The 25,587-nt window shown below is 41.2% G+C and overlaps 1 protein-coding gene across 16 annotated transcripts in view; it reads right to left on the bottom strand.

Annotated features, from left to right (window-relative positions):
• The window catches only part of LOC310767168 (uncharacterized protein), a 393,524-nt gene that overhangs the window by 278,315 nt on the left and 89,622 nt on the right, over positions 1-25,587 (bottom strand). For 14 of the 16 annotated variants that reach the window (XR_014550646.1, XR_014550647.1, XR_014550648.1 and 11 more), the window contains exon 3: positions 5,785-5,848. The exons of 1 other annotated variant lie outside the window; for it this stretch is intronic. Coding sequence is in view for 1 of the 15 variants with exons in the window: in XM_083624129.1 (XP_083480255.1) it covers positions 5,785-5,848; positions 9,099-9,173 (139 nt within the window). In the remaining 14 variants the exon portion in view is untranslated. Of the gene's footprint in view, positions 1-5,784; positions 5,849-9,098; positions 9,306-25,587 lie in introns of those variants that run through there. One more of the 16 variants, XM_083624129.1, reaches the window with a different exon arrangement.

Below are 25,587 nucleotides of genomic sequence, written 5' to 3'. Positions count from 1 at the left end.
CCCGCATGAGACAGCTACATATTCCTGCATTGCAGAGTGTTGGACTAGATGATCCTTAGGGTCCCTTCCAACTCTAAACTTCTATGATTCTGTGATTCTTATTTAGGTGTATTACCACTACATCCACTATTGTAAGCATAGCCTTTGAGATCCCGTAGCCCAGACAGTGCTTCTTTTTCTTGCTGCAAACGTGACTGGTATTCTGGAATATGCCATCATTCATTTTCCTTTTGCCAACTTACTAGCACATTCCTTTGACCAGAAGTACACAAAGAAGTGTGTCAATTAAAATAAGCCAAGTGTAACAAGTATACTACTGAAGCCGGTATTTGAGATGGAAATACTATTCAAGCATTCTGGAATCTAAAGGATAAGTTGGTTGCTTGATTTGCGGGGTGGGGCAAACCGGAGGAAAGGTGTAGTGACAGCAAATACTAATATTTCAAGTAGAAACCTAAGCTCTTAATGATCAGGATCAGAAGAAGGAGCACAACCGTGAAAACAAGACAGCTTGAAACAGGCCTAATCTCATGGCTGTCTGAACCTAGAAACAGAGCAGAGATTCAGCCATGCCACCAACATCGTTTCAATTGAATACAATCTTGCCTATCCAAGGGTGGTCTAGTTCCAGAGATAGAATTCCATACCCTACGAACAGATGAAATTCCTCACTTGTTGATAGCTCTCTTGTGAGGAGTTATCACTTCCATTTACTTAACACTCTTTGCAGTGGATACAGTGGAGCGACAGCTAGTGATGGAATGTCAGCAAACACGGTGTGAGGGTCCCTTACATGATAAAACGGCAGTGGACACTAGTCTAGACAATGGAGGCAAACAGCTCCCCTTTTCTGTTTTAATCAGGGTTCGTTTAATGTTTGCTTCCGTTCAAACTATCCATTTCCCTCATTCTGCCTTGATGTCCAATTATCTTTGCACTTCAGTCCCATCAGATTATGAAATCAAAACAATGTTCACATACAGACACACACACACACACACACACACACCATTTTTAAGCAACTGGAAAGCTAAATATATATTATAGTTTTTCATGCTGAGCCTAGCTATCTTGCAGCTCAAGTCAGTCCCCATATCAGGCAAGCACATTACTTATCAGCATTGGTGCACACAGTGTGGTCTCAGCTGTTCATATCAGTCTTTCCAAGACACTGATATATAATAGCACATCTTCCATTTTTCCTCCATCTTGCCATAATGCTGCACAAATCTTCTGAAAACTAATTATCTTGCCACATACATACACACACACACACACGGAGAGAGAGAGAGAGAGAGAGAGAGAGAGAGAGAGAGAGAGATTCCTGCAGCATGCATTGCAGATAGCTCATTTGTACATTCCTCCATTAATGCTAAAGAGATCAAATTCAGAACTCTCTCGTTTCCTTTAATTTTGAATTGTTAGAAGAAGCCATAAGAAAAACAAAGATCTGTCAACACCTGTACATGAGGTCTAAGAGAACTGCATTGATGTTCGCTAGCTAAAGCATGGTGGCCCTGCAGTTATTCCAGCCATAAAGGAATGGAGTGTATTTATACCAATAACAAATATGATACATGACAGTAACTCGGGTGTTGTAGCATATATATATTTTACCTGACACAATAATGTTCCATTTTATGGGTCACCATTTATCTTTTAAAAAACAAAAAACAAAAAAAACCCCACCATATTTGGTATATAACATTCAGGGCATTAAAAGCTGATTGTGGAAGAGAGAAATGAGAATAAGAATATAACTGGATAGCAAGATAATATGTAGTTGCTTACATGTAGATGAACCATGTAGTTAGTCATACAGTGTCCCAGGGGTTCAAATACATTTCAGTGCCTAACACATGCTATCTGCAATCCCCTTTTTATCTTTTAAAAATGCATTCAACATTTTTTCAAACACAATGTATTTTCTGTATCCTTAAAAATATAAACCAATATATTTTTAGACAACCTTGTTTATATTTATGAGTGGGTGATCTATGACATCAGACCACACTAAGGATTGGGCAGCAGTGCCACAAGTGGTGACTGGTACTACACTTATGCGAAGTTGGGAAAAGACAGCTGCAAAAATTAAACCCATTTGTCTTCCTTTATTATCTAGCCATATATTTGCACCAGTTTCCATGGCTCCTTTGAACAAAAAGCATCATCTTGTAAGTGCACAAAATTCAAGGGAGAGGTTATCCTGCAGCTTTGTCCCCCCGCTTAGACCCAGCTATGGACACCCATGTGTTTAAGTGATTAAGTGTCCTTGACAATTATGCTGCCTGCTGAGTACCAAAGCATGAGAGCTACCGTCATGTTTTGTGCCCTAACTTTCTTCAGAGATGTCCAATGTACTCACTTTTTGAAAATAAAGGTAAGAGTCTGCTGGCCTTGCCCCCTGCCCCATGTAAATCTGACTCCTCCTACCCATCTGTTGGTGGCCCTGGAAATATGGTTATGGGTTATGCCATTATGCTCACCTATACCTCCAAATTTACCACTACACTATTTATCATGGCAGAATATTTGCATATAAAAGTACAAACGATTTCTGTTCTTTCCACTTTTTGTTTCACCTGTGCGTGTTAAGCCCAAAATAAGTGGATACTTTTCAGTTGAAAGGGAAAGTGCAAAAGTATAAGCAGCTGAATATAGTTAATGAATAAACCCCGTAAGATTTAGTGATCACAATTGCAATTCAATTTTTCCCCTTTATGAATAATTCAGATTGCATATCTATCCCCGTTGCTGTACTCTTAAATGAAAAGTTCCTTTGTTGATATCGTCATTGCTCAAAACACCGTATGTTTTTTCCACTACTGAGGATGACAAACTCTCCAAATGTTTTCAGAGTGGGAAGCAACAAGTGGGCTGGCTCTGGGAAAGGGAATAGCAATTGGCATGATCTGGCCCAGCTGTCTTCATTTTGAGACCTACATGAGCCTGCTAGCTGACTATGAGGTCTACAGAAGACTCTGGCAGCAGTGTGAACAGGCATATTTAGAAAGCAGGAAAAAGATGAAGGGGAAATGCTGTCTTTTTGCCAACCTACAGCTATCAACTATCACATAATGCCAACTCTCCCACATCTGAGGTGTAGCAAGTACTCCACAATATTGTATTTATGAATGAATGGGAAAAGAAATTAACAAACTTCCATTTGCCTGGGAAAGGACCATGATAAATCTGTATAAATTATTAAAGGCTTTCAAGAGTACAACATTAACATTTTTTATCAAGCCTAGGACAGGGACACAACATGGGGCAACGGGAAACATTTTTGTTTCTTCTACATTTTTTTAAAAAAACTGTTATCCAAAGAGTGCCCATGTGAAAATAGCTTCCGAAGGTGCATTGGGAGTCCTGATCTCCTTTTCAGGTGCATCACCTTGCACCTGGAAGACTGTCCAATCTTCAATAGTGGTTTTGGAGTATACGCTTTGAGAAGCTAGAGGATTCTGCCCTTTGGACACCAGTCACAGAAGAGCAGCGTTACAATTCTATGATTCTATACACATGATTTAGTTGAGATTCCTGCATTGCAGGGGGAAGGACTAGATGGCTCTCAAGAGTCCCTACCAACTCTACAATTCTATGCAAACAATTTTTTGTGAGGTGTGCAATAATCAGGATTCTACATTGCTTGGAAGATATATCCTCAAACACAAAAATAGACCACACTGTAATTTCTCACAGAAGTTCCTAATTTACACATTGATTTAGATAGCTTGCAAAATTCTGGATTTGTGCCCCTTTTGTGCATACACACATGTAAGTATCTTGCTACTGATCATTCTGTGTAAAAGAGTGAGGGGGGAAAGCCCTGTTGCTCTAGCAGGAGCTCTTGTGCTGGCTCCCACTAATGGAACAATTTCATTAAATTTGGCCCAGAGTCAGTCTCTCTCTCTCTCTCTCTCTCTCTCTGATTACATTCAATCATGATGTCTATTTCTGGGATACTTCCCAATTCTGGTGTCCTCAGGATGTTTGGGACTCTAACTCCCATCTGCTCCATTCCAAAACATCTGGACGGCACCAGATTGGGCTGATCTCATCTGTCCATTAGATTGGTGTTTCCCAATCTTCTGTAGCCAGAAGGCTACCACTCCTCTATATAATATGGCTATGGGACCAAGGCAACACTTAATAACAACAGCAGCAGCAGCAGCAGTTGAAGATACATTGAGATGAGCATGCAAAAGCATACAGCAAAAGTGGTATGAGTAGAACAAGACACAGGCTCAGTCTAAAGAGAGACACCTGGCCTTACACAGCTCTATAATCATATTTCAATTTGGGTGGTCTGGCTTTTGGACCAGGTATACAAGGTATAAATACTTTTATTTATAAATACATGGAGAAATAAAACAAAGAGCCACTGGAAGAATACGGCTTGCTCTCCAAATCGTTCTTCCAGAAGGAAGTGTGTCTACAAAATTCCACATTCGGATCAATTGTTATGTGCAATATTGCAGGTTGTTCATTACATCATCTGCTTTATATATCTTGTTTATCTGAAGCACCAAGTTGTCTCCGCATTCTCTGTTTCAACGAGGAGGCAGAGATGAGGGGAAACGAGGACAGATACAGACAGAATGGAAATACTGTTGCACAGCACCATCTTGGCCTCGTGTTCAGGTCAGATTATATGCCCAACACCTCCATTTCAGTCCAAGTGGAAAAAGAAACTACAGGGTGCAACATTTATCCAGCTGTGTGAACTTTGCTGCCCAGATGTTGTCTGCCAACAAAGCAGGATCAACATAACACTGAATTTACTGTCCTCTGCCACCAGCTGGCTCTGCTTTTTTGCAAGTCAACTCCTGGAATGTTTTATGTCTTTGTAATATGCACCATCTCTTTCAACACCTGCTTTTCTCAGTAACAGATCTTGCAGTATGAAAGAGGTTCGCAAGGATTGATGATAGCCCTCGTCAAGAGAACATCCCTGCAACAAGCGTTAGCTGTTGGAACATCATGAATGTGTTTTTCTTAGCTAAAATTACAATCCAATCCGAGAATGAGTCATCCACTTGATCTTTCCTGCTACCGCATTTAGAAGTTGTGGAAGTATTATGCTAGAATCTGTTATACACACACACACACACAATGTCTGAGTTTTTCACACAAAAGGGTTTTAAGGACAGAAACGTGGACAACCACATAGAGTTCTCACAGGGTGGGTGGGTGGGTGAGGGGGAGAGAGAGAGAGAGAGAGAGAGAGAGACAGACATGCATGGGGTGAACAACTGTTCATAAAGGGCCTTTGATGTGTTCCTCAGAGAACAGGTGAATTGCTCAAAAAAACCCTAGGACAGCATATCAGGTCTTATTAGGCCGTATTTTTAATATTTAACAAACACCCTTTACAACTCAGGGAGGAAAGAAGAAGGAATCCGTGAAGATCCTGTAGAAGATCCTGTATTAAAATATGATTTTTCCATATTTTTCCATATTTCCAAAGAAACTTTAAGACGTTTTTCCATATTTCCAAAGCAACTTTAAGAAGTTTTCTGACCTAAATTTATGAAAATGAGCACCCCATGTTGCAAAACTCCTACACAGTAGTTAATAGTTAACAACTTGCATGTGGGTAGACAATCAAAGTGTGATTATTGCTTATTGTGGATTTTTCAACTCTCTGTACACATGCTTTGAGTATGTCAATGGAAAAAGATTCGTACAAAATGTGAAGCAGCTCTAGCTAAAACGCTGGGGGAATCCGATTGAAGATACTGAAGGGTGAACAACCTAGAAGGTTCATAGATGATTTCCTACCTGCGAGATGTTTACCAGCAACCACGGTTCTCCTGTGATAATGGAATGGTATCTGGGACAAACCCTGTTTAAAAGAGAAGAACAGAGCCACATCACACCAACGCAGGAGGGGGGAATTATAACATGAGGGCTGTCATATATTACATCCTAAAGCAATGCAGTAAACACAAGCCAAATCAATAGCGTTATTGAACTATTTCCTTAAGTATGCTTCTCAGTTTCAACCGTGACTTTTAAGCTCCTTTTCTTTCACAGAATCCGATTCCATTTAGTCATCAGCAATATGAGGTCGATGTCATCAGAAAATATTGCTCGTCATGGAGATTGGGACCACAAATTTTGTTCAAGTGTACCTGTTGACAGGGTAGAACTACATTCTGATAATGGTGGAACAATACAGCCTTCTACAGGAACACCCCAAATGCACTTGCTCATAACTTTTACCAGGTCACAAGAGACACAATCCAATGTCACAGGACAGCTGGAGTACTGGAACCAATGTGCTACTTTACCTAGAAGGAATTGTTATTTGGCTTGGGCGAGTAGCTTGCAACAAAACTGATGTCCAAGATTCCATTTTACACTCTTTACATTTGCTTACATTTAACAAGCAGAATGGAGCCTTCCCACCTGTACTGGGGGGGGGGGATGAAAAAAATATATACTTATATTGAAATGTGTGCCAGGGTGGGGAGGGATGAAGACCAACAGATTAAAAATCTTGCTCCTACAGCCTAAGCAAAGCAAAATGATTCTCATCATTTACACTGAAGACAGGAAAAGGGAAACGACATCAATTCTCCTGGGAAGGGTTCCAAATTATGGTTACATTTTACAGAGGAGATGACTTATTCATGTTAAAATGTGAACATATGGTTTTCCTCAAGGCTTTTCTCTCCTATCGTTTCCATTGGAAATTCACATTGTTGTATCAGAAGTTTTCTGACACAGTGGTGTCTTGGGCTTAAATTTTGTCTGAAGTAGTGTAATACAGCCATCAAGTTAGTTCTACAAAACAATGACAAAATAAAAGATAACCGAGCTTCCACTTTCTTAGAGCAATAAACTGGAGGCAAGAGGTGTGGGATCCAGATTCTTCAGGATGCTGTTATTCTCCTTGATTATGGAAGAGTTAGCATCTATTTATTTAAATAATTTTTATTCAATTTTCAAATTTTACATTTCAAATTAAACATCTTTTATTATACCATGCGTTCATTGACTTCCCTCTCTCCCCTTCCAAGGTTCATTTAACTTATCCACCATTCCTGCATATTTTAATATATCCATCCAATTTAATTTTCCCATCTTACATCAGTTCAAAATATGTTATACTGTTGAATTACTTTAATACTGCCAGAGTTTTTAACTGTGCACAATTATTTTCAATATACTCGACATAAATTTCCGCTCCAATATACCCAATGTACTTTAACTTTTTTCAATGTCCACCACATATGAAGAAAGATGCCTGCTACTTCTTTAAATTTCCAACATGCTCGTTCCAGCAGCACATATACTAAAATTGGAACGATACAGAGAAGATTAGCATGTTGGAAATGAAGAGTTAGCATCTAGTATACCTGCAAGGTGTCCATGCTGGAAATTAAGCTTTGCACTCCAGTTCCTCACATACTGGTTATCTTTCTACAACAAATTCAACCAAAGCATAGTTCCAAGTACGCACTGAAGGTTCCATCTACTACTGGCCTCCTCCAAAATCTGCCTTCATAAAATTGAAAATATTGTGGTAGAAATAAAAACAGGTCTTTGGGTGTCTGATTCATTGCCGCCCTAGGTTGAACTTTCAGTTGTGATGTCATATGATACCATGTGATTGACGGGTGACAAGCAGGTAGCCCAGCTGCATTTCAAAGTGGCCACGGAGGGTTGGATAGCTTCTCGCTTCTGCTGCAAATCAAATCCTCTCTGCACAAACAGCAGCCAATGGAGAACGATTCAATAGTTTCTGGTTTGATCTGTTTGCCAAAGTGGACCAAGGAAGTAGCCGGGAGATCAAGGAGGGCCTTCATGTTAAGAAGCCCAGTTAAATGCTCTCTAAAATAACTTGTCCTCCTTAGGCACACATATACTGGTGTTATGCATACCAAAGATTATCTTGGACTGCAGTGCAAAATCATTTTTCCAGTGGTCTTATCCAAGTTCTAAGCAATCTGTAACACATGTAGGAATGTTTTTTTCATTCTGTCACTGCGATAGAGTTAGTTCTTATGGATACCTGCAGCTGTCTCTTTCATTCTAAACAGAGAGCAACACAGCCCTACTTAGAAAAACGTCCACCCTAAAAAGCATTTAACTGTACACACACAAACCACACATGTTCATGTTTCAGAAGAATTTGTGCAAAGCACATCAATTCCCCAAATCCCTCTTGAGGGTATTTGATTTACTGTTTTCCAACAGAAAGAAGTGTCCTCCCTTTCTTGAACCAAAGTAGGGAAGGGAACTGTTAGTTTCATGTTTTTAACCATTGTTTGTTTTTTAAAACCCACTGCACTGTCCTCTAATACCATCAAATATCACTTTCCACTACTACAAGGAATATTTATGCTACAGCGATATAATACAAAATAGCCATTCCAATGTAAATTATTTATTGTATGCTGCTATGTAATCAGCTCTTAGGGAGATCAGGGAGAGAACCCCAAAAGAGAGGTACAGCTTCCTGTTCATTTGAGCTGCTTATAAACCATTGGGGGGAGTAGGTTAAATTGAAGTAATACATTTCCCTGAAAACAATTCCCTGAACATCAAAAGCTGATTTATACTAGATCAGACTACTTGTTCATCTAACGCAGCAGCATCTACTCTGACTTGCAACAGCTCTTCAAGGTCACAAGGTGCAGTATCTGTACAGTATTGTTGTTATCTGACCCTTTTAGCTGAAGTTCACAAGGACTGAATACGAGCAGTCCACATGTGTTTCCCTCCCTTATGCCATGAACTCCCTAATGATGTAACTATTTTGTTTTGTTTGTATTTTAACACATCAATGGATGGCCTTGCAGAGCAAAGAACTCTCTCAAGGTTTCCATCAACGTAACTGCACACTAACTGAATTCCCAGCATCCCAGACCATTGGCCATGCTGGCTGAGGCTGATTGGAGTTGGAGTCCATCACCACCTGAAACACCACAAGTTCGCAATTCCCGAGTTAGGCCTTAAATGCTGTGGTAACAAGTACTTCGTAAGAGGTATGTGGAGATAAAAACTTCTTAAGACCACAAGAAAAGTAAGTGATTTCAAAGTCAGTAGGGTGGGGTTCTACAAAAAAAAGCAAAGCAATGCTATACCATGTGTATATGTTTTTCAATGTCCCCTAGAGCCAAAGGGCTTTGGTGAATTCTCTTCTTTATGAAGGCTTCCATATTATTAATAACCTAGAATAGAACACAAAACAGAATGAGAGTAAACAGCACATTCATCCATATGTCTTGTTTCCAGGAGCGAAGAGCCCACATAACAGCACACTCATCCTACCAGTTTACTGACACCCTGTTGATGGCAATATGCTGGTAGGCGGTTGGTGTCTCCATAAAAGCAAAAAAGACTAGTAGACCAAACCAGCCCTCATGTCTGCTACATGTAAGCAAATCTTCAGATCAGTACTGGAGAACTACTTTGTGGGAGTCATAAAGCCATAGCAGAGGCTTGTAATATTGCAGGGTGCCCCCTGACCTCGTGACCAGCACTCCAAGCTTTACAATGTATTGGAATGTATTGACCTTAAATGGAGTTGTGTTTCCTCTGGGCAGTGATGACCCTATATGGTGATGTGTGTAATAAAAGCCTTGACCGGATGAGGTAACGTGAGACATTGGCAAATGGCCATGCGGCTGGGGAGAACAAAGGAGAATAAATCGGAGGAGGGCAGAGAAAGGAGCTGCTCTTATCCATCATGAAAATATAGCTGGCTTTCTGTGTCATTTTTCTATGCTGTGCGCCATTTAATGACGGCTGGACTCCATCACTACTTGTTGGAAATGTCCATTTTTTTTGTTCCTACAAGAACTGCATTTCCTTTTTGCCTTTTCTGTAAAAGGAGCAATTATAAAACCCACCCTTGAAATATCACAGAAACAAGTAAAATAATATAAGGCAAAATAGCTGCTTTTTCTTTACATGGCCTCGGATCTATAGAATTTGTTTCACAGAAGGTCAGCAATTCCTACACAGGCCATGGGGCACCTAATAAAAGGACATAATGAAACAAATGTTTTGCAGGTGTGAAACAAATGGTAGGTGTTGCCGATTTCTGAGAAATTTGGTCACTCCAGCATACCGATCACAGCAGGATCCTTGAGCTTGATTTTGTGGCTTAACATTTTGTCCACGATAGTCAACAAATGGATGGTGAGAGCTGCAGGGGGGTGAGGAAGAAATGTGCAAAAATTGCATTCTCCCCAGTTCAACCAGTGGGATTTTCCACTGCACCAAAAGCCTTCCGTGGACAGGAGGAGCCACTCTGTTCTCAAAAGGCTAGGAGAAGAAGAGAGACGAGTTTGGATTTGATATCCCGCTTTATCACTACCCGAAGGAGTCTCAAAGCGGCTAACATTCTCCTTTCCCTTCCTCCCCCACAACAAACACTCTGTGAGGTGAGTGACTTCAGAGAAGTGTGACTAGCCCAAGGTCACCCAGCAGCTGCATGTGGAGGAGCAGAGACGCGAACCCAGTTCCCCAGATTACGAATCTACTGCTCTTAACCACTACACCACACTGGCTCTGAGTTAAGATCCAACACAATTTGAACACTATTTAGGAGGGGGCAGTTGAGAGAGAGAGGATTAATACTGAATGGAATGGAACAGAATTGTGGTAATGACATGCGAAAATGTCACAGACTGGAAAAAGGCATATTTGTCCACCCCTGCTTACAGAACAAACACCTTTGCTTTAAAATGGTCAAAAGACACAATTTAACAGGAATTTCTCCAGCAGATGCATATTGAAAACGAATGGGAGCAGCATAAGAAAATGGAAGACCTTCTCAGTTGAACTGTGCCAAAAAGGAAAACATGGCAGGTGATTTGAACCCCTTTCTCGGCTCACAAGGGAAACTGGATGTACTGCCAGTATTGTACCTGGGACAGTTTTCATTCAAAGCATGAGTGTTACCACTGAGTCCCTCCCTTGCCACAAGTGGATGAATTGTGTATAACATACTATACAATGTGGGGGTGCATGCATGGAATCAAGGCCTTCTACCTTTGCCCCACCCCCTTGATGCCCACCCATTTAGCATGGGCTGCATGTGTCTGGGATCCCGATCAGCTCGTGTGCGATCCAATGGAATACCTACACGTCTGCAGGAATATGGGCACAGGTTCCTTGCTCCTGATCTGCATCAGCCAATTGCCAGTTCAAATCAGCCATATCAACATGGGACTGTTTCCCTTCCTCTGCCACTGTCCTTCCTATCTCCAGTCCATGCACTACCATCAGCACTACTTAACTACCCAGGCATATAGCCTAGTTTGTTATCTCCAACTTATACATCCCCTGTTATAATTCAAATTCAGTTATGGTGAGGAGAGGGGCACAGCTTTCAAACAATTAAAATAAAAGAAAGAGAAAATGTTCATGAGGAGATGGCAGGGTGTTGGAACTTTTCTGATATTTATTTATTTATTTAGGAAAAAGTTATGTTATATTCTAGTTCTATGATTCTATGATTCCTATACACAATGGGAGTTCATGCACTCAGTATCTAAAACAGATATTTTGGTATATTAGGGACTATTATAGCAGAATCACTAAACATCATGGGCACAGGAATGGGGGAAATGGGTGAGAGACCACACCCAATACATCTGCATAACACTTGTTCAGCCACATAAAATACAGCCGTCATGGCAATGGCTATGCTACCTAATTACATTTCCTGTGGCACAAAATATTGCATTTTGAGTGCTGGATGAAATCTCCTTGCAACAGAAATGCTACTTGAGGGATGGTGCTTGGCTCTCGTGCAACAAATTAAGAACAACTGCATATTTATTGCAATGAAAATGAGTTATCTGGAAAGGCCTGAAGAGCCAGTGGTGCTGACAGCAAGCAAAAAAGAGGTCATGGGAAGCTGGTTTGCATGGAACACGCAAGGCAATCTCCAGTTACAATTATAAGAGCCCCAGATGCTTATTAAATAGATAACAGGAGTGCATATTGCCAAGAAAACTAAACACATTTTATTTTTCCCATGTAATTGACTGAGCAGCATCCCAATTAGCCAAATCAATGCGAGCTTCCTTGCAATAAAGGGGAAACTGAACTTATATTAAATATTTTTTTTAAAAAAATGGAGGAAGTGGTATGTAGGTTTTTGTGAGAATATTCATATGAGATGTTGCCTAAAATGTAACTGTAGCTGGCATTTGAGGAAGGTGGGCTCACAGAACCAGGGCAGCCATGAGAACAGCCCTCATAGTGGACAGCAGGGGTTACATCTAAGAAAAAGATATGTTCCCTGAGTTATTGCAAGTCACAGGGCTATCATGGGCTGTAAAGGGGTCAAGAGCAGCCACTTTAATTAAACCCAGAATTTCAATAGTTCTATAGCTATGCTAGCTGCAGCTACCAGGCAGTCTCCAGCGCCACTCCCTTGTGCGTCACACTCAAAAATCCCAGGGATTACAGAATCCCGGGCTGCTGGTGCCAGGTTATTCCTGGGTGCCGTGATCGTATCACATACAGGTGATAAAAACACACCAGCAACTGAGCAAATTGCACCTGCTCAGAAACAGCAATAAAGGGTGGCACTCAACTAAGATTTCCTCAGCATAGACCCACTGAAATTAATGGCCCTAATTTAGTCATGTTCATGCATTTCGGTGGGTCTACTTTGAGTAAATCCCCCCCAACACACCATAGCCTGAAGGGTGATGATCAGAAGCGGCTATGTTCCAATTCATCTACAGTTCATTAGCCCTCATCTGTCAACAGCCACCAAACAGTAGTTTGGGGCAGACGTCAGCACGACTCCCTGTGAACCCTTGACATGTGATAAAGCCCACTAAGCCAGCCCTCACCAAGCTAGTGCCCTCCAGAGGTTTTAGACTACAACTCACAGCTCAGCTGAGAGAAACTCCATTTGGCTCCTCCTATCTCTCAGCTGTCATCTAGCAGTCATGATATCTAGCTGCGGCGGCAGAAGAGATGAGAGTGAAAGGCCCACTTTATTTATTCTCCTGAGACAGCTGGGTTTTGCTTTGTTTTTGCTTATTTTCTCCCTCAACTGTTTCCACCCCAACTGGGCATTATAAGAACTTTTTAACTTTAAGAACTGGCACCTGAGTTTGCTTCCTTGCCTCCTTCCTCCCCACCATGTTTTTCTTTGCTGTCATGTCTTTTAGATTGCAAGCCTGTATACAGGGACCATCTTGTGTTTTTTTATTTATCTTCCCTAAGCCATTCTGGGAGCCTTTTGCAGTGAAAAGTGCAGGGTGCAGGGGGAGACTATAAACAAACAAACAAGCTGTAAGTTAATACATAAGTGCACCATATTTATCCAAAACGCATTTAAACACGCTGCTGTCGAAACCAGTTCAGATGACAGCGGCCTTATCACTTATGCCAGACTAAATAAGCTCTCCCAAGACTTCCCGAGAGAAATTGCGAGCACTTGTACTTAAGTTGTACAGCTAGAGACTGTAATTTTAACCTTCATTCTATGCATCAGATGCAGGAAATAGAAATCTGCTAAACATATGGCCTGGAATAAGTCCCAGAACGAGGCACCTCAAGGTACGTCCGCTGAAGTTGCCCAGCCTGAGAATCTTATTAACGGTTTGAATCATGAATGCAGCATTTGTATTTCCACATAGCCAAATTAAATTCATACAGTGCACACCTAGAAACACTGAGGGCAACTAATGCAAAAATCAAAAGGTTTCTGGGACAAAGCAAATATAAAAAAACAAAAACAAAAGAATCTGTAGCTGTATTAGCTTGCAGCTAAAAGGGGGGAGGTGGTTGCTGTACGTTTCCCATTATAGAAAACAGCTTCAGAAAATTCCTCCCACGCAACTTCCTGACTGTATCATCATGCAAGGAAGTCTGGAAGCCTTTGAAGATTCCATGCAAAAACAAACTTGCATCTTTATAACGCTGGAAGTCGTCTCCTGTTTTCTGACCACCCATAGAGAACATGAACATTTCATTTTAAGCGGCCACCCCCAACATGCAAATTTAAAATAGAAAAGAAGGGAGGATGCTCAAGAGTAATCATTAGGCAATGTTTCCTAGAGGAAACAACATTGTTTAGTTTGAACCAACCTGTTACATTTTGACTTAATAAAGCTTGAAGGGAATCCGGAAGCATTTTTTGACCAGCAGGAGATATCAACATATTCAAAGCTGTGGGCATTTCACACCTTTATTTCTGCAATAGAACTTAGCATCTATCTAGGTTTCATTTTTTAAAAAGTAGGATTCATATTGCAAACTACAGCTGTGGGCAGCATCTGGAAAAATCTGAAAGTGGGAGGAGGTCTGCCAGGTTTGGGAATACTGTGTCTTTAACAGTTTCATAACAGTCATGGAACAGGTAGCTTATTTTCTCCCACCACTGATGTCATGCTGGGAGCAGTTGCATACGTTGAATCTCTGCCAGAAAAGGCTAACTAGGTCTAGCAATTGGAACACCAACCTTTAGCATCGGTGAGTGAGGTTTCAATATCTCTGCCATCTCCTTGGCCTTTGCCAAAGGCTACTACTGTGTAGTCTTCTAGTCACAGATTACAAGAGTTGGAGAGGGTCTTGTAGGCCCTCTAGTCTAAGTGCCTGCTCTACGTAAGAAATCCAGAGCTGCTACATCTCCTGTAATGCTGGCCTCAGTGGGAGCTCCATGTGACACAAAGACAGTTCCGTGCGAATGCCTATCAGACTTCAATTAAAATGTTGCTGGAATTTAACAAAACAGCCTTCAGTAAGCACCAGAAATTCAACACGGAGGGGGCCTGTCTGACCTGAACTAGAAGAGGGTTCTACAAAATTGGGCCCAGAATATTCCATGTGCAAATGAACTATGCATCCAAGCCATGGAGAGGGCACTAACAAATGATCAGGCAACGTTATAAGGAATCCAGAGGTCCCTGAGATATCCTGAGATCTCTTAAAAACAAATTAAGGGCCTTGTGAATTAATACAAGAACCCTGAACCTGTTTAACCAAAGCCTACCCTCTTGTAACCTAAGCTCATTAAATTTCAATCTAGCTATAACTTCTTTACTCCGGTTTCTTCTGGCTTAGAAGTCTGTTTCCCAAACAAGGATTCATTTAGCAGTCATGGCTAATAGCAGTTGATAGGCCTTATCCTCTGTATTACACAAACATCTAATTAAGTCCTGTTTTTCAAAAGCTGCCGAAGATATGAATCTTGGTCAAGGGAACATAAGCAGTCTTCCTCTTCCCTCACCTCACTGCAGATTTATCCCAAAGGAAGAGCACAATGACCTTTCCTGCCCACGCTGGTCTGCACTGGAAGGATGACTCCACTTCAGAATTTGATTCTGATCTCATAGCACGAGTCACATCTTGGCAGCAGCAGCAGCAGCAGAACAAATGTCTTGGAGGGGCTGCTGCAAATGTGATGTCCATGATAGCCACGTGCAAATGAAAATATATACAGAGATAGGTCGAGGAAGCTGTTTGAAAGAAGTGGAGCTGACTCAGTACTACACCTTTACAAGGTTACGTGCAGCACACTATGTCAGTGCCTATTAGCAATAGCTATGTGAAGCATTTGTATAATGGGCAATATTTGGAAGAAATAGAGCCCCAAAGTCTCCATGCTATTACAGGTCAACATAGTTAGAATGCCATAGGGGGTTCATGAAAGTGCAGGTTGGCTGGTGAGGGAAGAGAGGCATTTTGACACTGGCATTGCAAAGCCACTTACCTGCAGTTCTTGAGCTTAAAAAACAAAAGCTTTTTCAATAATCATAACCATGATAATGGTGTGAAGCATCAATATGCTGCTGCGTTCATGGGCATAGTCATAGGGGTGCAGAGGGAGCAACTACTCCCTCCCTCCTCCACCACCAAATGAAGTAAAAAAACAAAAATTCTTAACTAAGTGACCAGTTGCATCACAGATAACTTGGTTCTGGCTGCCCTAGCATAAAACCAGCCCCCACTAAAATAAATCCTGGCTGCATTTCCAAATACAGAGGAGCATGGTTCAGCTGGCACTCCGTACATGCCTTGGAACTATGAGATTCCTCTAGCTTCACTCAACAGATGTAGTGAGAATGAAATTGCAAATCTGGGAAGAAGCTGGCTATTACTAATTCTCCCAAATAGCTAACCTAACTAAAGTACACGGCATTAAAGATCCCAGTTTCCACAACTTCATGGTCCCATGTAATTTGGGAGTTTGTGTAATGTGATCAGGGACTTGTCTTTGCTTGTTTGTTTGTTTGCTTGTTTGCTTGCTTGCTTGCTTGCTTGTTTGTTTTAGAGCTGTCCTAAAAACTTTCAGGGCACTATTTTTGCCTGCAAAAGTGGAAAGAGGGGGTACTTGGAGACTTTCGTGAGTGGGCAGATTTCTAACATCTAAGATGTTTTGGTAGCGTGATATTGTCTTAAAAATATGGGGCAGTCAAATACCTCTGAAAAACCTTTTCATTAATTGAATTTATCAATATGAAACAAGGGTAAGAAGCATCCTGTACTCAAGGCACTCAGTACAGCTTTGTTCAATGCAGGTCCATACCTATTAGAAACCAATGATCCATGCTATTAATGATCTGCTCTAGCTCAAGCATATGTTTCCCATGCAAAAGGTCCTAAGTTGGGTCCTGCCATTTCTGGGCAAGGCTGGGAAAGTCTGCATCTGAACGTCGTGGAGAGCCATTGCTAGTCAGTGCAGACAGTAATGAGCTGGAGGGACTGATGGTCATAAATTGATGTACTGCAGCTTTCTATGATAAACACAGCTTTAACAAGGAGGGGGAAAATCTCATCTACTGAAAAGCCATGTTTGCTTTTTAAGTTAAAAACTGTGGTGATTTTGAAGGAAAGTCCATGACTACATTAAAAATGTAATGAAAAGAAAACTGGGGAAGCTCTATAAATACTTCAGGATTTTAATTGTGATCTCACTGTTGGGCCAGAGGTCAGCGCTCTTCTTTCCTCTTAATCTAAAAGGCATGAGAATGTAATGGATTTAGCAGACCAATTGACTCACACAGCCAGATCATAACTGCAGAGACAGCCAGCTTATTATTCCCTTCCGCATGCAGTCACTTAGTTCATGAGAACAGTTTGAAGCAGGCCTGGCCTAACGCTTCCTCGTTCTGTCCCCATGCAATTTCTTCACTAGGAAATCGGTGCCAAGGAAATGCTCAGCATTAAGGGAGAGAGAAAAGTGGGGGCTAAAAACACAGATTTCTTATTCTGCTGGCCATGGGCACTATCCGCTGCCCTGCCCTCATCATCTTAACGGTTTATGAGCTGTTGAGTAAAGAATGCCTCAGAGTAAAAAAAGAGAAGAAAAAAATAAGAATTGCCTTTTTCTTGGACTCTGTCCACTTTAAGCAAGCTATGAGAACTTGAATTTCTTTCAGCATCTTTAAAAAAAAAATCAGGAAGGTAATGGAAAGTTGAAAAACACAACTGTGGGAAAGTTTGATGAGGGGCAACCGTCACTGGTAATCAAAGTTTTCAAAGTGTCCATTTTACTTGTTTTGCTTTATTTATTAGATTTATATACCGCCCTTCATCATCTCAGGGCGATTCACAAAACAAGATTTTTGTAACCACATTTTCTCCTTTGCAAAAAGAAGGGAGGAAGCTTCATGGATCTGAGTAGTGCTCTACTACAAATGCATTTTTTAAGGAAACAAAAGAGGAACACACACACACACACACACACAGAGCTCTGAAACTCAAGCTGGCAACGCAGAGAAGCCCAATTTCAAAAGCTCCCTTCATCTACTTCTCCGAAAGAGTTTTCACATCATCCACTAAAAACAACATAAATACTTAAAGCATCAATCAGGGTACAATCCAGAGTTTTTTGGAGTACTGGGGAGTGTTTGTGCTGATTTCAATAGGATGTGAATTGCACCCAAAGAACTGGGAATGGAACAAAGTGTCATCTAGTCAAATCCCTTGCCAACAGGTTAAGATCTTCCATCCAACAGCCCCCTCCAGATGAGTGTGCCAAAAATAGAGAAGAAACGAACCTGCTAACAGAGATTTCTCTGGCTAACACAAGCAAGCCAACCTCTCTATGTGTAGATGAAGGCAACTGGACATTTTATTTTCCATAAAGATGCATTCCAACATACACATCTATTTTAGTGTGCATTTGTAATCATAGCAAAAAAAAGTAATAATAATAAAAAGGACCAACTAGAAAATGCACAGTAATCAGTAAGTGGGACAACCGACAAGGTCAGTGGCTCAACCGCTGATTTATAAATACCATGTACTGGAAAGGAGGAGGATCCTAAAAAAAGCAAGGTGAAATTTATTAAAATCTTAATCCTGAAGTGCTGCTACAGCATTTCTGAGCTCCCAATCTTAATTCTCCCACCTCCCTTTTCCCCCTGCCTGTTACTGTTGGCAGACTCTTGAACTCAGCAGAGTGACAGGGGATGAATACGACTCAAGGGCAAAGAATGGGGAGTAGTTACAGGAGGAGGTTAGAGCTAGTACAAAAGTAACAGTGAAGGTGACTTGAGAAAGCTTGTCCATACAATTGTATCAGGGCAGAAAAGAAAGGGCAACATAAACACAGTTCTGGAAAAATAATGAGCTAGGTCATTTGCTATGACACTAAGTGTCAGGTAGATAATTTTTAAAACAGCAAAACAAAGACTGTTCTTCTCTGTTGTGCCTTTTGAAGTTTATCCAATGCTGGGAAAATTAATGAGTTTGAAAAATGCAGAACTGAGAAGAGAAAGAAACATTTCAAACTCATTTGGATCTGTTGCCCTTTGTTGTGTCGATTAACAAACAAGAAGCACCCCCACCCAAAAAAACAACAACAACACAACACCCAACCACTTGCATCTAGCCATTATTTCACACAGATCAAGAAGCTCATTTATTATCTTTTGTATAAATCCATTGGCAGAGATAAAGTCAAATATTTAACCACATTTTTGAAAGTTACATAGATTTCAGTCTTCATGTTAATAATGCTACACACAACAACAACAACAACAACAACAACTTTGAGTGTTATAAAGTGAATAAGGGACTAAGTACCAATAGATTGGCCTTGGCAAGGAAGCAAAGTCACCTTGTTCAACTCCAACTAACTTCAGAACCCTGCTGAGATATTTCTCAAAACACTGACCCACCTCTTTTCATCTCATATTTTTCAGAGCCCATAATTATTGCTGTCCAGGGGGACACAGCAGTTGGTGTGATTTTTTTGATATATTTTTTTTAAGAACAGCAGTCCAATAATCATGAAAAAGCACATGCTAATATTCAGGGGGCTGAGAACCATGCAATGCACCACACTGGGGCTTTCAAAAGCATGAGATGGGGGAAAAAGGCAAAATTAAGTCAAGTCTTTCCATGGCTGACAACTACAACAAATGTTTCTATCTGCCTTCAAATTCCTGCTCCTTTCCGTTTTGCCTTCTCTTCCTCTTTGCAGACTCTAAAGCGATGAAGGCCAGAAGTGACAACTCTTATTGTTGTTTTAATCAGTGAAATAAAAATTAAAAGAAGTTTAAGAAACTGTGAGAAGGCTTTCCTGCTCCCAATGGCTTCAGATGCAAGACACCAAGTACACACTTTGAAAACTGTTCACATTTAGATCTATAGTGAAGTGAGGGCTGGTCCATATTGTTATTTATTGTGTGTAATAAGCTTCCTGTACCTCTCGTAAGTCTCTGCTGTCCATACGAAGTTCTCCTCAAAATCACTGCCTTCCCACACTTCCCTCAGTCTGGATTTTCTCACACCCTCTTCTTTTCCCGAGTATGAGTATCCCTGGTATGAGAAAATCTGGCATGAAGGAGGAGACAGTGTGGGAGGCAGTGATTTGGAGGAGAGCATGATATGGACACTGGAGAATTAATGGAGATACACAGGAAGCTGACTATCCACATCAAACAACAGTATGGATGAGTGTGCTGCCTCTTCTTAGCAGTGCCGCTATATTTGCCAGGTTTTGTGGTTGCTGCATAGCCAAATTCCTCATTGAAATGGGAGACCGTCTTTAGTGCTGGATGTTACTAGTAACCCTCCTCACTATTCAAAATAAACAAATATATTGCTCTGCTGCATTAAAAATTGCTGTCTCTTAAATAATAATGCATGAAGTTTCCATATACAGTGGTACCTCGGGTTACAGACGCTTCAGGTTACAGATTCTGCTAACCCAGAAATAGTACCTCAGGTTAAGAACTTTGCTTCAGGATGAGAAGAGAAATCACACAGTGCCGGTGTAGCAGGCCCCATTAGCTAAAGTGGTACCTCAGGTTAAGAACAGTTTCAGGTTAAGAACGGACCTCCAGGACGAATGCAGTTCTTAACCAGAGGTACCACTGTACACTAGCTGTTAAGATTCCCTTCATAAGTAATTAATGCTGCAGAGGAAGGTGTGAACATGCTACTTTTGATGCCACACACTTCAGAATTAGCAGAATATGCTAACGAGATGGCAGCGTTCTGGTGAAGTTACAGGACATGCGTCAATGAGCTTAAAAGGATGGTAACATTAAAAAAGGAATTATCAAAGTGTAGCCATATTTCTAAAGGTTCCACCTTTCACTCTGGTGTTGAGGAGTCTTCAAAGCAGAGCAAACTGAAAACCCAATTAGTAAGTATGCTGCTGACAACACTCCCCCTCCCCCAACTATAGTAAACACCATTTCATTGAAGTGTGGCTGCAGGATTGTACAAATGTAGCCAGGGTCTTGAGCCTGTACATGGGGGGGGGGGGGAACGACTCTATCTCTACTATGAAGCTCAGAGTGGCCTGCCACAATTGTAAACTTCCAGATATGCTACAATGAGAGAGAGAGAGACAGAGAACACCACAGTACATTTTTCAGCAACTGTGACCAAATGAATCATCGCCAGAAATGGCAGCTGTACCTAGGCACATGCTAAATCAGATTGGATTTCCTCTATATAGCTGCATACCCAGAGATATTCTGTATGGAGGAACAGGCAAAGGTCACATCTCATCCAGCCTCTCATACCACTGATTTCTTCCTAATGAGTTGGACTTCCTAATAATAAGAGTCTTAAGCATCAGCCCTAGGACATCCTTATTTGAGATAGCTAGCCTGGTGAACAACACACTTCTGCCACTGTGTTCAGATTTCAAACAACATGCTTCCATACTATTGAAAGGGACCATAATACATCCTAGTTCTCCACTATTAGCTGATGAATTATTTCAGGAAGCCAAGAATAGAATAGGGGGTGGTAAAAAAGTAGAAGCTTAGTTCAATAACATGGAAGAGCTGCAATGGATGTTTTTACAATGGCTTGATGTACTTTGATGGATAGAGTTCAAAAGGTGTGGAATACTCCTAGCTAGAATTTTAACTTTTAATGTGAGAGTGTTGATAGCTTGTGTTTTGAAGCTTTAAACACTGCAGACCCTACTTCCCTGTTCAATGTAAAATTATGGAAGTCATATTGCAGTAAAGCCACTTTAAAAAAAAAAACAATAATACAGGCAGAAAAGGAGTTAAAATTAAAGTTTGCCTTAGAGAATCTTGAAATGAATGTGAAATGAATGCAGATTTAGCACACACACATGGCAGTGTAATCCAGAGGTTTAAGAGTCCGTCAATTCCTCGTTGACACAGTAACCTATAACAATTCTGTCAAAGCTCTTGAATCTGAGGATTTTTGAAAAGGCCTTTTGAACATTCTTAAACGTGATCTCCATATTAAAGTGAATACTGCTTGGTAATGCTTTTCAAAATATTCTAGGGATTCCACAGAGCTGCTGCTAATTATTCCATTAGAAAATATTAAAAGCATCAAACTATGCTCATAATCAGCTACAACTAGAGTTACACAAATGCAGTTCCAAGGATTCAGTTAACCACCAGTGTCACCACAAATATGAAAATAACCAGGTGCATTCAGTCGCACTATAATACCAACAGCTGCTCCTCTTCCTGTCCCCTCCTGGAAATGAGAAGGAAAAGGCTACAAAAATCTCCTCCGGAGGCCCCATGGTCAGAGATCTCTCTTCCCTGAATTTTTGAGTTTTATTGACATTGACGCTGCATTTATGTTGTATTTTATGCTGTTTTTAAGCCGCATTTTAATAAATGTTTTATATTTGCTGTTAGCCACCCTGAGCCCGGTTTTTAAACCGGGAAGGGCAGGTTATAACTAAAAAATTATTATTAATTTATTATTCTCCTTCCTGGGACAGGGTAAAGGGAGATGTAGGAGACAAACACTTGTGTGTGTTCTCCAGAATAGAGGTTTGTATTACGTGCTAGATTCCATTTTGAAGAATGCGTTCCGCTGGCTAGACTAAGGAATAAACTAGATTATACCACCATGTGTGTGACTGCACTTAACATCATCAGCCCTGAGGAGCTCAGTCAGGACAGGGACAACTGTGAGTAGTGAGCAGGTTTAAGACATTTCCCTCATGCTGTCATTCTAGGGGGGAAAATATCACCCATTCTAACCCAGCTACTATTTGCCCCAGGAGATAAAACTGCCATTGGTGCAAATACGCATCTTGGAAGAATGATTTCTGTTGAGATTGTGGGAAAGAGAAGTGTTAAAGACCACTCCCCAGACATGACAATCCTGATCTTGTATAAAAGAAATCACATTAAATGCTTTTATTCATGCAATGTATGGTCAACTATGGCACCAACACTCTTTCAATCTCCCTTTCTCTGCCTAGGAAAAGCAGAGGGACAGGAAATGTTATACTGTTTAAATCGGCCCAGGAATGAAATGAGTGCACCAGGTGCATGAAGGAGCAGCATATAAATAAGATAAGAGATGGAGAAGAATATAAATAAATATGGGTCCAGGAAAGCTCTTTTCTCTAGACACTTGCAGCCTGCTTCTAGGTTTGTTTGCTCAGAAGTACATTACACCAAGTGCAATGGGTCTCACTCGCCCAGTTTTTACATCTCTACGGTACCTAGTCTCACCTTTTGAAAATCTTTAAAAACACACTTCCAAAGGGAAATGCCACTCTCTTTAAGGAGCCTATATTTGCTTCTCAACATGCAGAAATGCTGCAGGATCAAATCTGCAGTATGCATAGAAGCGACATCATTTCATCACAAATGGTACCACAGAGCCCAGAAGCAAAGAGTCAAAGCCCAGAACAGACATGCAAGCCAAAGGACAGAGCTACTACGTACACTTACAAGTATTAGGAATATTGGGGAAGTGTCATAGCTCAGAGCATCTGACTTGTGTGGTCCCAGGTTCAATCCCTGGGATCTCCAGGTAGGGCTGGAAGAGAACTCTTGTCTGAAATTCTGGAGCACAGCTACCAGTCAGTGTAGACGATAGTGAGCTAGATAGATAATGGTCTGACTTGGGATGAGGCCATTCCTATGTTCCTGTTACACAAATTGTCCTGATGGGACTCTGGTAAATTGCTACTGAGGTCCCATGCCTGTTGCTTACATCTTCCTCAGAATCCAAGTGCATCACATCTCTCTTCCCTCGCTTATTGCTGAAGGGCCAAACAGCAGAAGTAAACACCCACCAAGGCAGTATTAGGAGCAAAAGGGGTTTTTCCCCTGTCCATCCAAGAATGCTATGCTAGGCAACTGCCATTTAATTGGAAGGCCAATCAGGCTTCTGAAACTGCTAGATAATTTCACGATACAAATTAACTTCTAATGACTACATCTGCCATTGTGAAGCTTAATTGCCTTCTAAATTCTCAAAATACAGACATCTTCCTCTGCACTGCATACCTCAGTGCAAGCAGATTGCTTTGCACATCCAAGAAGAGAGCTTTGAAATTCCCAGAGAGATAAAATACATCCTTACTTTGCCTCATTTAGTAATTCAACCACTTGTGCATTGTGACAATGCTACAACCGGAAGAAATCAATAAATAAATTTGAACCAGGGTTTTGAAGTGTCATTTTATTTTATTTTTATTTTTATTGGGGAAGGGGGTTGGGAGCAAGGAGAGAAAGCTATTGCTCTCCTGTTGCAAAAGTAAGGATTTTACCAAACCATAGCCTTCAAAAAAAATCTAAGGGGTGGGGGTGGGGATGTTATTTCACATCCTAGTGTAAGTGAATCTTTTCAAATCTGTACTGCAACCAAATAAGGGCATTTGGCAAGAAAACATACATGTTACTATGGAGCCACAGTTAACATTCCAGTCAAATAAAGCTTCAGCTCCTTGTTGACCTTGCTTGGATGACTGTTTTCCTTCCTGCAGACTTTTCCTACCTAAACCTTTTTCAAGCTAATCTTATTTTTAAAGGAACAGCTGCAATAATTAAGTAACGGAAGAGAGGTTTTGTGTGTGTGTGTGCAATGCCACTAAACCTACGGGAGGGGAGGGGTGAAGTAGCACCAGCATGGAACATCTTCATATAAGTCAAGATCGAAAAGATTAGTTTTTTCAGCTTACAAAAGGGCTCACTAAATCAATTTTCATTTTACTCAAAGCAAAGATTTAGCAGCAGAATGGTAATAGGAGCAGCTTTAAAATAAAATAAAAATCACACGTGGCACATACAGTTTGAGCCCATTTCAAATATATGCAATGGCCAATAGCATTAGCTGAGTTTAGGTAAAGGTAAAGGGACCCCTGACCATTAGGCCCAGTTGTGGCCGACTCTGGGGTTGCGGCACTCATCTCGCTTTATTGGCCGAGGGAGCCGGCGTACAGCTTCTGGGTCATGTGGCCAGCATGACTAAGCTGCTTCTGCCGAACCAGAGCAGCGCACGGAAACGCCGTTTACCTTCCCACCGGAGCGGTACCTATTTATCTACTTGCACTTTGACGTGCTTTCGAACTGCTAGATTGGCAGGAGCAGGGACCGAGCAACAGGAGCTCACCCTGTCGCGGGGATTCGAAACGCCGACCTTCTGATCGGCAAGTTCTAGGCTCTGTGGTTTAACCCACAGCGCCACCCGTGTCCCTGAGTTTAGGTAACAACTAGGCAAAATCAGCAAATAGCTGCTTCTGAAGATGTTGAATTGCAAACCCTGCAGTCCAGGCACAGATTCTCTACTACAGGATAGCAGACCTACTTCAAATTCATTTAAACTATCATCTCCGTCTTCACATATCTGCTAATACCTATAAAACAAACTGTATTTGATTGTTTAATCCAGGCATAGGCAAACTCGGCCCTCCAGATGTTTTGAGACTACAACTCCCATCATCCCTGACCACTGGTCATGTTAGCTAGGGACGATGGGCGTTGTAGTCCCAAAACATCTGGAGGGCCGAGTTTGCCTGTGCCTGGTTTAATGAAATCTGTGGTTAGGACCAGAGAAGGAATGACTGCTGGGAGGAGAGCAGAGAGAATAAACGCCTTGGTGCATCTGCAGCAACACATGTCGCCCCCATATTGGTCTCTAGAGCAACCCTCTAACGGTTCAACTTCACCTCCAAAGGCGCCCTCCTCCATCGTCTCCCGAGACAGGCAGGCGCCAACTAACACTACATTCCAATGTAGGAAATTGCACTTTACATGTTTTTTTTAATGTCTTTCCTTACAAAAGTTTATTCCAATAAATTTATTTCTTTGCGGTAATTAGCTTCAATCAAAAATAAGATAATGGGTGCTTACTTATTATGCAGCTTGTTATTACACCGGAATTTCCCCT

Source organism: Podarcis filfolensis, assembly GCF_964270895.1.
Source record: "Podarcis filfolensis genome assembly, chromosome: 7".
In the NCBI taxonomy this organism is placed as follows: domain Eukaryota; kingdom Metazoa; phylum Chordata; class Lepidosauria; order Squamata; family Lacertidae; genus Podarcis; species Podarcis filfolensis.
The sequence above is the reverse complement of the archived record's forward strand: the minus strand, read 5'-3'. Positions and strand labels throughout refer to the sequence as shown.